Source organism: Theropithecus gelada, chromosome 16, assembly GCF_003255815.1.
Source record: "Theropithecus gelada isolate Dixy chromosome 16, Tgel_1.0, whole genome shotgun sequence".
Taxonomy (NCBI): Eukaryota; Metazoa; Chordata; class Mammalia; order Primates; family Cercopithecidae; genus Theropithecus; species Theropithecus gelada.
Window position 1 is genome coordinate 54330630 of NC_037684.1, and position 13835 is coordinate 54344464.

The following is a 13835-nucleotide window of genomic DNA, read 5'->3' on the forward strand; positions in this document are numbered from 1 at the left end:
CTCCCAGGTTCACGCCATTCTCCTGCCTCAGCCTCCGAGTAGCTGGGACTACAGGCGCCCGCCACCACGCCCGGCTAGTTTTTTGTATTTTTAGTAGAGACGGGGTTTCACCATGTTAGCCAGGATGGTCTCGATCTCCTGACCTCGTGATCCACCCGCCTCGGCCTCCCAAATTGCTGGGATTACAGGCTTGAGCCACCGCGCCTGGCCCTGTTTTATTTTTTTTAGAGACAGGGTCTCACTCTGTCATCCAGGCTGGAGTGCAATGGCGCAGTCACAGTTCACTGCAACTTTGACCTTGCGGGCTTAAGCAGTCCTCACATTTCAGCCTCCTGAGTAGCTGGGACCACAGGCGTGCACCACCACACCAGCTAATTTTTAAATTTTTTGTAGAGATGGGGTCTCACCATGTCACCCAGGCTGGTCTTGAATGCCTGGGCTCAAGTGATCTTCCCGCCTCTGCCTCCCAAAGTGCTGGGATTATAGGTGTGAGCCACTGCATCCGACCCAGCGACCCAGTGGGATCTTTTACATGTAGCTGGCCCATCGCTCTGCTCAGACCCTCCTTAGCTTCATGCAGCCTGGCCTCAGGGTGTATCCCACTGCACCCACCTCTTCCTCTTCCTGCCTCCCCTGGGCCCCTTCCACCCCCACGTCGGGTCCTACTTTCCCAGGAACTCACCGTGGGCCCTGCCTCGGGGCCTTTGCCCTGCTCTGGTCTGCCCACTGCTGTCTGGCATGGAAAGTGCTTCCCTGCCTGCCTTCCACGTCTTGCTGAGCACGCCTTTCCCACTTCTGCGGAAGCGCTGGCCCCCAGTCCTGCCTTCCCTCAGTAGATGTTGGCTCTGTGAGAACAGGACTTTGCGGCTGGGTGGATGCTGCATCCCCCACCCCTGTGCACATGGGCTCTGGGCTAGCACGCTAAGGTGCCCTCACCCTTGCTGCATCCAGGAAGGAAGGGGCACCTGCCCTGGGACTTGGCCGGGTGGCTTTACCACTGGAGGTTCCAGCACGGGCAGGACTGAGGTGTACCCGGCCTGCTGCAAGCCGTGGTGTAGCGCAGAACTGGGGGCCTCATTCCCCGAGAACACACACCCTGGCCGTAGCTCAGGGCAGGGAATGGAAGACACGTGAAATAGCGGGTTTTCTGGAGCCAGATCCCGTGGCGGGGAGTGGCTTCCTTGTCCCTAAATGCCCTGTTTATCTGCCCTGTTGGCTCCGGAGGCTGAGGCCAGGTGCTGGGAGAGGGGGTGGGGGATGGAATTGCCCTTCCCTCCCCACCCTCTAGCCCACAGGTTGGGGCTGGGTGGGTGGGGGCCCCACAGCCTTCTGCTCGTCTGTGACAGGGCTGGGCGGCTTCCCTTCCTGTGATCCTCGGGAAAGATCAGGATCACATCATAACAAGCGACCGGAAGACACGGGAGGCGGCTGCGCCAGGGTTTCTGTTGGAGCTGCTCCCCGGGCCCTTGCTGGCAGGGGTTGGCTGTTGATTGTGTTACGCGGGTAGAATTCTCATTTGGCTGTTGTTTGTGTGTGCCTGTTTTTATGCCTTGTAATTAAAACATTTATTTGGCCTTCACAGTGAAAATCTAATTTCTTGAGTCTAAGAACTGCTGATCTTGGCACCGAGATGCCCGTCCGTCGGGCAAACAGACCCAGAGCCGTTGGATTATTCATAGCGTGGCATTTGCAGATCAGGCTGCCATGGCGCTAATCAGAGCTGATGTTTGGTAATTGATGTGCTGAGTAGGATTTTAGTGGGAGGGGGGCGCCACGTCGGTGAGTGACTGTGTGTGGCCGGTGGGGGCCCTTCTGGGCTGACTCAGCCGCGCTAATGGAACGGCCCCTCGGCGGCAGCGCGTCTAAGCGTCAGTTGTGTTCTGCCTGCTGCACCGTGCAAATGCGCTCCTTCAGTCCGCAGACACTCCCGCGGCAGGGTTTCTTCTCATCCCTTTCGTACAGATGTGAAAACTGAGGCTCAGGAAGGTCATTTTCCCAGGGACATTGATCAGGGGCATGGCTGGGATTTGAACTCGAGAAGCCCACCTTGAGCGTTTGTGGTCTCGACCCCTGGGAGGGGTGCCTGGCACCTCTGTGTTTGGACCCTTCGGAGTCACCAGGGTGACCTCTGCCAGTAATGCTGTTTCTTCTCTGCTTTCTTCCAGACCATCATGGAGCAGTTCAACCCTAGCCTCCGGAACTTCATCGCCATGGGGAAGAATTACGAGAAGGCGCTGGCAGGTAGAACTGCGCCCTGGCCCCGTGGGGTGGGAGCTGCTTCCTGAGCTGGCACATGGACTTGGGCACAGCCTGTGGGGCCTGGTCAGGAGCGAAAGGTGGTCTTTTGTTCCAGCAACAAAGCCGGATAGCGGCTCTGAGCGAAGGTGTAGCCCATGCACTCTGGACTGCGTCTGCCGTCACCGTGGCAGCATGCCCCTGCCTGTGCGGGCTGCTCGTGTCCTGTGGCATCTAGAGACGGGAGGGGTGCGGATGTCAGTCCCTCAGAATCATGTAGAAACTGTGGGATCAGGGCTGGGATGAAGCTGTTGGTAACCGCAGCAGCTTTGGCTTTGGGACCTGTGGCATCTCTCTGAGTGAACACCCTGCAGCTCCTTCTCACAAAGAGCCAGGACAGAGGGTGTGGGGGGCTGGTGGCTGCAGGGCCATTCCATTCTTCCCACTGTCTCCCTGGGACGCAGCCCACTACCCCCACCCCGCCCAGGCGCTCCGCCGCGAGGTCTTGGGTGCCCCTGCGTCTTTCCGTCCTGGTGGGGGGTGGCTTCCTTGTCCCCAGATGCCCTTCTCACCTGCCCTGTTGGCCCCGCAGGTGCTCATGGCCGAGTCCGGCCATGGATGGGGACTTGCTGTTCTTCGGCAGTGACCCCGGTGCCCCTGCGTCCTCTACCATGTCTGTCCCTGTAACTGCAGCATCTTCATAGGCAAAGTCCACATCCCCTAGCAGAGAGGAGACCGTGTTTTCCAGGTCACGCACCGCATCTCTGCCAGCCGCCCCCGGCTCCTCCACGGCTTCCTGGTGTCGCGGCACCCATGGGCTGGGTGGAGTTAGTTGTCCAGTTTTGGTGCCAGGTTAGAGGTGGCAAGGAGGGGGCAGGAGTGGGTCAGCCCTTTTTTTTTTTTTTTAACCACCTTTACTCCATTGTCACCTGGGCACAAAGCACCCCAACTGAGCACCTGGCAGAAGGCCTGTCTCTGGCACTGCCCTCCTTCTCAGCTCCCAAGGTGGACCAGTTGTGTCTGCCTGCCACGTCTAGCGGGGGGTGGCCTTCATGTTTCCTTGTGGGCATGAAGGGGACAGGGAGCTCCCTTGGGCCACCTCTGCTTGCACCCGGCACCCTGCAGGGGCCCCCATGGCTGCCCCAGGAACAGCCTTGTTTCTGTCCACCCTGCCCCTCCTCTACAGCCCTGGTCCCGGGGTTGCAGCCCGAGGGACCTGCTCGTCAAAATTCTTAAGGAGAGTCTTTCCTCTAGCGGCAGTCTGCAGGGTGTTTTTTGTTTTTGTTTTTTGTTGTTGTTGTTTTGAAGACGGAGTCTCTTTCTGTCTCACACTGTCACCCAGGCTGGAGTGCAGTGGTGTGATCTCGGCTCACTGCAAGCTCCGCCTCCCGGGTTCACGCCATTCTCCTGACTCAGCCTCCCCAGTAGGTGGGACTACAGGCACCCGCCACCATGCCTGGCTAATTTTTTTGTAGTTTTAGTAAAGACAGGGTTTCACCATGTTAACCCGGATGGTCTTGATCTCCTGACCTCATGATCCGCCCACCTCAGCCTCCCAAAGTGCTAGGATTACAGTCATGAGCCTGGCCTGAGGCGGGGTTTTAATGACAGTGGAGATCCTTGGGCTATGGTAGTGACCCTGTCCCCCAGCTGGGAGCCTCTTGGACCAGGTAGTGGAAGTCGGCAGCAGAGCCTGTGGCCGCTCTGAGGGCTGGCGTGGCCTCCTGATGGAAGTTGCACCTGGTTTGCTTCCCCTGCGGTGCACCCCGGTGGTTGGGCAGCTTCGTGGGGGTCCCAGGGAGAGCTGCCTTTGCCTCTGGTCTGAAATGTTGACGCTGGGAAGAGGCTCCTGAATCAGAGTAAGAAGGCTGAGGCCTGGCTCGAGGTGGGTGCAGAGGGCCTCCAACCATGGTGATCCCATGATCTCCAGGCACGGCACACGATGTCCAGATTCTCCAGGCCCAGCTAAGTTCCATGCCCTGTGAATGAGACCGGTTGTTCATCTCTTCCCAGCTGGGTCTGAATCTTGGGCATTACGATGGGAATCCAGGGTCCAGATGATCCCACCCTTGGAGATGGGGGCTGGTCTTGCACATTGCAGACTGACGATGGCTTCCTTTTCCCAGAGCCACTTGTCTGCAGGACACTTGGTGACCTCATCTATGGTAGAGTCTTTCACAGTCCTCACGGGGCTCTCCGAGGTGTGGATTTCTTCCCCGTCATCCGCACGCAGGGAGGTGGTGTGGATGCCGCTTTCGGTGGCTTGCGGTGGGGGCCAGGGCCTGTGCTCCCCTCCTCTGGGTGAGCAGGCACTTCAGCCCTTTGATGCCACCAAGGCATGAGTTCCTTCTGAGCCTTTCTGCTCCTACTTGGTTCCTCATGAGGGCGGCAGGGCTGAGTGCGGAGACTTAGAGCTTTACTTCCTCCTCCTGTTTTTCGTGATGGCCTCGCAGGGATGAGCTCAGCTGTCCAGGCAGCACGGCCACCTTGGCCACAGCCAGCGGCCCTGGAGTCTCACTTCCGCGGTTTCGTTTTTCTTTTATTTGAGGCAGCCCACCTCCCCCGAGGCACAGCCCTTCATTCCTCTGCAGACGTAGTCTTGTGTCGCAGAACAAATTGTGCGCACTGAATTGAAAAGTACATAAATAAAATCTGATGAAGTGCCCAGTTGTAGGCGCCTAAGTGGGTTGTGTAGAAAACGGATTAGAAATTGTAATTACGCTGTTCTCCAGGGCCCTGCCTCGCCCTTTCTGCAGCCTGGAGGTCGGGGTGGGGCTCCTTGTCAGGTGGAGGAGTTTGCCAGGCGCTCCCTGGAGTCCCTGAGGAGGAAGCCCAGGCTCTTCCCGGAGCCTGCTCCACCCCTGTGGCTGGGGAGGAGTTCAGCAAGCCCGAGCCCTTCACGCCCACTTCTGATTAGATCACTTTGCCTCGGAGTTGATGGGAGGCCCCTCAGGCGGTGGCAATACCAAGTGATGCTTGGTGGGCGTCCTGGTCTGAGACTGAAGCAATGGGAAATAGTTCTCCCACTCCAGGCTCGGCTTGGGGATCTGTGGGGAAATGGCTTCCTACTGCCCAGCTCTGCAGTTTCCTTGCCCGGGGTTGGTTCTTTGTCTCACGAAATACACTTAGTTAGTGCAGCACTCCCCGCCCGCCCCCACCCCGCCTGGTAGCACGTGATAGGAATCAGCACTCTGCAATTTGACTTGAGTAGCCCGGGGCCTGAACCGGTAAGCTGTGTTCTTACGAGTCAAGGGAGCTCTCAGGATTGGGGTGAAACAAGAATATCAACAAGAGATGGGTTCTGTCCAACCCAGAAATCACAGCAAGCCGAATGTTCTCCCAGCTTGTCTGGGCAGGAGACGGGGCTGGCCTGTGCGTGCAAAGACTGCCATGTTTTTGCTGGGGAGGAGTCTTGTCCGTGCCTCATGGAGGAAATAACTGCTCCCTTTTTTCTCTCCCAGGTGTGACGTATGCAGCCAAAGGCTACTTTGATGCCCTGGTGAAGATGGGGGAGCTGGCCAGCGAGAGCCAGGGCTCCAAAGAACTCGGTGAGACCCCGCCTGGCAGTCGCCTGATGCCCTCAGGCAGCTCTGGGGCCCTGTCCTATGTCTAGCCGCTTTTTGATTTGACATCAGGTTTTGCCTGTCAAATGGGAAAATATTTGTCACCCTGGGAGCTGCCTTGAGGGGCACATCCTGCTGAAAGTGGGCGGTGGGTCCCGTCCCCTGAGGCGTGCAGCTTAGGGTGAGGACGAGCAGGCAAACCCATGTTTAAAGGTGCTCCGGGCAAATTGGAGTGGCTGACATGGGGTCTGTGTGCTTGGATGATGGGATTAGATGGCATGGGAATTCATTCCTGCTATTAAAATGAGTGAAAAAGGATACAAGCCCACGTGCGGTGTGGCCCTGAGGAAGATGCTTCAGCAGCGTGTCTGCTGGCTGACTGGCGGCTTATGTTATTGACGCTTTGTCTGTGTTTAGCAAATTTTCTGTGGTGGCTCCTACGACGTCTATGTCAAGGGACACAGGGCAAAACCTGGAAAGTCAGGGCCTGCGTGGTGGTGCTGCAGGCGTGGCTGAGGCGGAGTCCATGCTTCCACAGTCCCCTCACCTAGCTGGGTGGTGCTGAGGTCTCCTCTGCCCACCTGGGAGACCCCAGGCCGGCTGTTCCTGTGCTGATTTGCTGCTCCCAGAGCTTCCACGACGCACGACGAAGCCTGAGTTGCTGGAGAAACCACTTGGATTCCTCTTCCCTCTGGTCACAGAGGACAGGCCGTGCTCGCTCTTGATTATCTCCCCGTGGCTGCCGATCTGGGAGGTGGTCTGCAGGTCTGGAGACCCTCGGATGGGGAAGCGTCAGTGGGACTGGCCCTGGTCCCTTTTTTCTACTTTTCTTTTTGGGGACTGATAGCCCCCTTGACTGACAGAGGCCCTGGATGTGTCGGCAGGCAGTGGGTTGGGGGGTCCTGGGTTGCTCTGTGTCAATTCCAGCTCCCGGAAGAGGCTCCATCTCCCTAATGCTGAGGCGGTGGGGCCGGGAACCCGGGAACCAGCTTTGCCTGCCCAGGCTCCGTTCTCTCCAGTTCGCTCTCGACGTCCTGCATGCTTAGCAGCCCCTATGGCCTCTCATTGGAGCCCCCTCCCCCCACCATGCCATTCCCTTGGGCAGGCGCGCTGGGATGTTTGCTGCAGGTCTGGTGATTGCTGGGAGCTTCTTTTTTCTTTTCTTTTCTTTTTTTTTTGAAATGGAATCTCACTCTGTCACCCAGGTTGGAGTGCAGCGGCACGATCTCAGCTCACTGCAATTTCCGCACCCTGAGTTCAAGCGATTCTCGTGCCTCAGCCTCCTAAGTAATTGCGACTACAGGTGCCTGCCATTGCGCCTCGCTATTTTTTTTTTTTTTTTTTTTTTAAGTAGAGATGGGATTTCACCATCTTGGCCAGGCTGGTCTTGAACTCCTGACCTTGTGATCCACCCGCCTTGGCTTCCCAAAGTGCTGGGATTACAGGTGTGAGCCACCGTGCCGGCGCTGGGAGTTTCTTGACGCACCGCTGTGTTGACAGACTGGGGAGGAGAGGAGGAGGCACTCTGGGCGGGGTTGCCGGGCCTCCACAGACTCAGCCTGGAGGGTGAGGTGTGAGATGCATGGCGTTAGGGCGGTGGAGGCCGAGACTCCAGTGCAACCAACAGCAGCCTGCTCTGGAGCTCCTGGGCGCCAGCCCAGGTCTTCAGGGTTTGGAGAAGGGCAGAAGCAGTGGGTGTCTGTGAAAGGGGCGTTTTCTTTTTCTTTAGAGACAGGGTCTTGCTCTGTCGCCCAGGCTGGAATGCAGTAGCACGATCATGGCTCACTGTGGCCTTGAACTTATGGGCTCAAGTGATCCTCCTGCCTCAGCTTCCCTAGTAGCTGGGGCCACAGACACGCGCCACCACACCCAGCTACTTTTTTATTTTTGATTTTTTAGAGGTAAGGTCTCACTATGTTGCCCAGGCTGGTCTTTTTTTTTTTTTTTTTTTTTTGAGACGGAGTCTCACTCTGTCACCCAGGCTGGAGTGCAGTGGCCGGATCTCAGCTCACTGCAAGCTCCGCCTCCCGGGTTCACGCCATTCTCCTGCCTCAGCCTCCCGAGTAGCTGGGACTACAGGCGCCTGCCACCTCGCCCGGCTAAGTTTTTGTATTTTTAGTAGAGACGGGGTTTCACTGTGTTAGCCAGAATGGTCTCGATCTCCTGACCTCGTGATCCGCCCGTCTCGGCCTCCCAAAGTGCTGGGATTACAGGCTTGAGCCACCGCGCCCGGCCGCCCAGGCTGGTCTTAAGCTCCTGAGCTCAAGTGATCCTCCCACCTCAGCACTCCTAGAGTGCTGGGATTATAGGCGTGAGCCACCACTCCTGGCCAAGTCATTGTCTTACCATCATTAACCGTTTGTTGGGAGATGAGCTGGAGGACCAGGTGCCTTCCTCCCTTGGTCGCATGAGGGTCTGCCTGTGGGGAACTCCAGGCTTTTGTGGCCCACAGTGAGGGGTGGGTGTGTCCAAAACGGTGGGATTCCAGAACTTCCTGTCGGCAGAGTCCCTGGTGGTTGACTACAAGAAGGTGCTGAGCCCACATGGGCACAAGGAGAAGGGAAGCTTCAGGAGGAGAGGGAGACGTGAGGGCTCTTGCTTGGATCAGGGAGCGTCTGTCTACCTATGGCCTTGTGGAATCTCTCCCAGGGCTCTTCCTGGAGCGTGGAGCCCCGCTGTCCATTTGGAGAGGCCCGCCACATGCCCGCCTGGCTCTGGAGTCAGGTTTTTTTCCTGGTAACAGCTTTATTGACACAGTTCACATGCCATACAGTTACCCCATTAGAGCGTACAGTTCTGTGGCTTAGTGTATTTGCAGTGTGCACCTATTACCCCTGTCTAACTCCAAAGCGTTTTTATCCCCACAAAGCGTTTTTAGCACCCCCAAAAGAAACCCCGTACCCCTTAAGCAGTCCCTCCCTCATCCCCACACTCCCAGCCCATGGCAGCCATGCCACCGCGTCTCTCTCTGAACTGGCCCGTTCTGGACATTTCATATTAATGGAGGCATACAGTGTGTGACCTTCTGTGTCTGACCCTTTTCTCTGAGTGCGTGTTTACCGTCCGTCTGTGCTGTAGCCCGTGTCAGGGCCTTATTCCTGTTTGTGGCTGAACAATGACCCATTGCATGGGCGGACCCATTTCATGTGTCTGGGGTTGCTGTCACCTTCCAGCAGCTGTGAGCCTGTTTTCATCTCTCCTGTGCATGCACCGAAACTGGACTTGCCGGGTCAGATGGCTGGGAGTTGAGTTTTTATGAAAGCAACACATCCGTGTTTGAAACGAAGTTGGCCCCTTCCCACCCTCCTAGGGTGCCCAAGTCCTGCAGCGCAGAGGCGGCTCCCTCGGCCGGCCGCGTGTTTAAGAGGGCAGGTTTATGCCACTCCCCACTCCTCCTCCTCCCCCTCATCCCCCTCCTCCTCCCCCTCATCCCCCTCCCCCTGCCCCCACCACTCCCCCTCCCCGCCCCCCTCTTTAAAAGTTTAGACCAGCCTGGGCAACATGGGGAAACCTCGTCTCTACTAAAATACAAAATATTAGCCGGCTGTGATGGCACGCGCCTGTAATCCCAGCTATTAGGGAGGCTGAGACAGGAGAATTGCTTGAACCTGGGAGGCAGAGGTTGCAGTGAGCTAAGAGTGAGCCATTGCACTCCAGCCTAGGCGACAGAGCGAGACTGTCTCAAAAAAAAAACTTTAGACATCATCAAACAGATTCTTATTACGGAAGATATGGACTTAGCCTTTTTATGCTATCCCTTGTCCCACCCAGTATAATTATCACAATATTTGTTTAAACTCACGTACGGTGTTATCTGATGATATTAATTCTTTTCATGGCTAAGGCAGACACTGTATTACGATGACTCTACAACTTCATTGAGGTATCTGAGTGTCCCGTGTGATGAGTTTTGACGTGTGTATACCTGTGAAGCTGTGGCCACAATCACCACAGTGAACTTAGTCTGTCTCTCCCAGAGTCCTTGGGCCCCCCCTCCCCATCTCCAGGCAACCACTGATCCGCTTTCTGTCACTGTAATTTAGTGTGCATTTGCTAGAGTTTTACATAAATGGAACCATACGGTGTGTCTTCTTTTTTTGTCCGGCTTCCTCGGGTGTGTGTGGTTATTCTGAGCCGTGTTGCTGCGGCGCACGTCAGGAATTTGTTGCATTTCATAGCTTGCAGGGTCCTGTTGTGCGAAAGTGCCACGGTTCGGTCGTACGCTCACCTGTTGACGGACACCTGGGTGGTTTTAGTTTGGGGCATTCCCAAGTTTGCATTTCCTTCATTAACTGATGTCGTGGAGCATCTTTTTGTGTTTTGTTCATCTCTCGTGGTGAAGTGTGTGTTAGAATCTTCCCTCTTTGTTCCACTTGGGCGTTTGTCTTCTTTAGTTATAAAAGTCCTCTGTATACTCTAGATGGAAGTCCCTTGCCAGGAATCTAGTTTGCACATATTTGATTCCAGTCTGGTGGGCCTTTCCTTTTTGCAATAGTGGTTTTAGTTTTTTTGAGAGCGAATCTCACTCTGTCACCCAGGTTGGTATGCAGCGGTGCGATCTCGGCTCACTGCAACCTCTGCCTCCCAGGTTCAAGCGATTCTCCTGCCTCAGCCTCCTAAGTAGCTGGGATTACAGGCACTCACCACCACGCCCGACTAATTTTTGTATTTTTAGTAGAGACGGGGTTTCACCATGTTTTCCAGGCTGTTCTCGAACTCCTGCCTTCAAGTGATCCTCCTGCCTTAGCCTCCCAAAGTGCTGGGATTATAGGCGTGAGCCACTGCACCCAGCTCTGTAATAGTGTTTTTAGAACAAAAGTATTTAATTTTAATGAAGTCCAATGGACTGGTTTGTTTCGTTTTGTTTTGTTTTTTTGGTATTACCGTTTTTTTGGTATTGCAGTTTATGGAATTTTGTTATTACGGCTCTGTGATATTTATTATGACGCCTTTGCTTTTCTGGAGTTAATAATGGCCTCGCTTCTTGGTTCGCTTAGTTTCCAATGCACCCTCACGAATTTCTCCCCAAAGCCTCAGCCACACCCTTGCGCTGGCTTTGCTGTTGGCTGGGAGGTCAGTCTCTGTCTCTTCTCCTTTTGGAGCCGCCCTGCTCCCTCCTGGGCTGCTGGGCTGTGCAGAGGCAGCTTCTCCTCCTCCGGGGTCAGAGCCCCGTGTTTTCCGGGTCCTGTGTCTTGTCTTTTCCTGTACTCCCACCATTCGGGGAATTGTCTTTTTCTTTCTTTCTCTCTTTTTTGTTGTTAGGTTTCTGAGTAGGTGAATGGGGAATGTGTTTGAGCCAGTGTGTGTCTGCCATTGTCTCTGCCTGGCGCTGGTGGCTTAACTGGTTTGGAGTTGGGGGAAGGAGATACCCTGTGTTCAGAGTCAGGGCCTCACACCGTCCTCTTCCAGCTCCACCACTGCTGTGTTCAGGGCCATCTTGGTGCTGATTTTATGTGAGTGTTACTTTTCCCCCCACCGCAAGCTCTGGAGATGTTTGTGCTGGGGTGTCAGGAATTTCCTGACGGTATCGTTCCTGTGGTGGAGGCTCCTGAGAGGCTCGTGAACAGCATCACCCCGTGACTGGGAGTGGTGTGCAGCCTCTGGGGGCCACAGGAGCAGGGACCTGGGCAAGGACTGCGGGGTTAAGAGGAGGGGCGAAGGAGAGGGGCAAAGGGTGTGTCCAAATGTGTGAGGTGTGAGGTGGACAGAAACAAGAAGCTTTTACAGAAATATGAAAGGTCTGGAGCGTATGAGGGGGTGAGGCTGGGAGGGGGGCAGGGCTTTGAGGAGCCCAGGGCCTTGTTGAGATTCCAGGCTTGGTGCCACAGGAAGACGGATTTGTGCAACCTGCCTGCCTCACTGCGTCTTAGGTCCCTCTGTGTTCTTGCCACACGCAGATACATTCGTTTTCACTGCTGTAGAATATTCCATGTACGTGTAACAGTTTCTTTGTCCTCCTCCATGAGTCATTGAGTTACCCCGGTGAGTTTTTCTAGATGAGCTGCTCCAAGGGGCCTTGAGGCTGAGCTCTCCTGCGGGATGAATTCCACAAGGCCCCGTGGTTGTGCGGCAGCCAGTTGTGGGATAAGTGAAGGAGGCATGCGTCTTACTTCCCGGGCCGGGGCCTCCGCGGTTCCTCTGGCAGTTTTTGCTCTCTGTGTTTGCCGGCTGTGTTATTAAGCGCGTGTGTGTGGGTGTGCCTTCTTGATGAGCTGAGCCCTGGTACCGTGCGGTGGCTCGCTCTGGCCCGCAACAGTCTTATTTTTGGTTTGGTGTTGAGCTTGTTTCCTGTTCTTCCTCTTCAGCCCCGGGGACGTTGCTAATTTCTGGTCACCTTCTCTTCCAACTGTCCTTGTTGCCCCGGGATAGGAGGATGGAAGGTGCTGTCCCTGCTGTCTGGGAATGAGCCAGGCCATCAGTGGGTGGAGCCCCTCCCCGGGAGGCAGAGCCCTGGTCTGTGCTGGGGTGGAGGTGCTCGGCTCAGATCAGCCCTTGTTTGGCCGGGAGGTGTTTTTTCAGTGATTTGGTCTTGATACTCGGCCGAGCAGGGCCCCAGCCTGTCCTCTCTTTGCTGGTCTCCCACCCAGGCCTCTCTGGGTGTGGCCGTGTAGGGCCAGGGTTGCCACGCAAGCAGTGGTGCCAACCCTGGCTGCCCTCCTTCCTCCTCATTCCTTCCCGCTTTCATTCTTCCGTTCTTCCCACCTTTTCTTTCCCATGTGGCACCTACTCTACTCACAGGGCAGTCTGCCTTTAGTCCTGTGGGTCTCTCTCTACCCACAGCTCTGGCCTGGCGCCACCCACAGCCGGGGAGGTGGCCTCGGGCTATGTAGCCCTCATGGGGAGGTCCTGTCTTCAGCCCCGTCAGGATGACGGAGGATTCGGCTGCACTGACCCCTGGCTAATCACTTGGGTGATGCTGCCCGCCCCCCCTTTCCCTGCAGAGCCCTGCGCTCTGTTCTTCCTGGGAAGAGTGAGGGTCCCGGCGGCACCCGTCACTGTGGCCAGGAGTGCTGCTCTGAGGGGAAGAGTGAGGGTCCCGGCGGCACCCCGTCACTGTGGCCAGGAGTGCTGCTCTGAGGGGAAGAGTGAGGGTCCCGGCGGCACCCGTCACTGTGGCCAAGAGTGCTGCTCTGAGGGGAAGAGTGAGGGTTCCGGCGGCACCCCGTCACTGTGGCCAGGAGTGCTGCTCTGAGTGAGCCTCAGGTCTCCGGAGCAGGGAGCTGGCCTTGGCCTGCGGGAGCTTTTGTGCTTCTGAACCAGAGCCTGGCCCGGGGGGTGAAATCCCAGAGAGTCCTTTTTTGCTTTAAATGAGCAGCTGGGGCTGCCCCTTTGTTCTCTCTCCTTCTGGAATGAGCAGTGGCTGGGTCAGAGCCGGCCTTTGGTGCCGTGGGTCTTTCTGTACCTGCAGCTCTGGCCACGCGGCGCACAGCTGGGGAGGCAGCCTCGGGCTTTGTGGCCTGCAGACCTCACAGAGGGAAGGGCCTCCGGTCTTCAGTCAGAGGTGGTTTTCCCTGCAGTGAGAGAGTCTCTGCAGTTAACTCTCAGGGCTTTGCTTTGATATGGAAGTGCTTAGTCAGGGAATGGAGTGGCAGCTCCAAGTTCCGGAAGCTTCTCACAGCCCTTCTAATCCCCTAGCCGGCAGCCACCCACACTCGGCTGTCTGCTGGCTGACTGGTTTTCCAGTCCCCGCCATGGTGCTTCTGCTTTCCAGCTCTGGCAGGTATAATTCCGGGGCACGCCCGCCGCTCTCACAGTCCCTGACCCAGTGCCCGGGTTAGACTTTTCCCAGGGGCATCGGGTTAGACTTTTCCCAGGGGCGTCTGCTCATGGTCCTCTGGGGTTTTGTGTTTGGGTTGACTGCCAGCTCGGGGAGATTGGAGTGGCCAACTGGATCTGAGTCCCGTAGGCCAATCCCTGTGGCCCAGGAGCAAGCCTGGCAGAGGTGACCCAAGGGAGGGCAGGCCCAGCCTGGTCACAGAAGCAGTGCTGTGCGCGTCCCAGCCCCCTGCAGGGGCCCAGGGTCCTGAGCTGAGAGCC

General features: G+C 56.5%; 1 protein-coding gene across 4 annotated transcripts in view; it reads left to right on the top strand.

The window, feature by feature from the left end:
* BAIAP2 (BAI1 associated protein 2) overlaps positions 1–13835 on the top strand; it is an 82888-nt gene that overhangs the window by 17014 nt on the left and 52039 nt on the right. For 3 of the 4 annotated variants that reach the window (XM_025361483.1, XM_025361481.1, XM_025361482.1), the window contains exons 2-3: positions 2166–2241; positions 5697–5783. The exons of the other annotated variant lie outside the window; for it this stretch is intronic. In XM_025361483.1, the coding sequence (XP_025217268.1) occupies positions 2166–2241; positions 5697–5783 (163 nt within the window). The remainder of the gene's footprint in view (positions 1–2165; positions 2242–5696; positions 5784–13835) is intronic. 4 annotated transcript variants of the gene reach the window in all.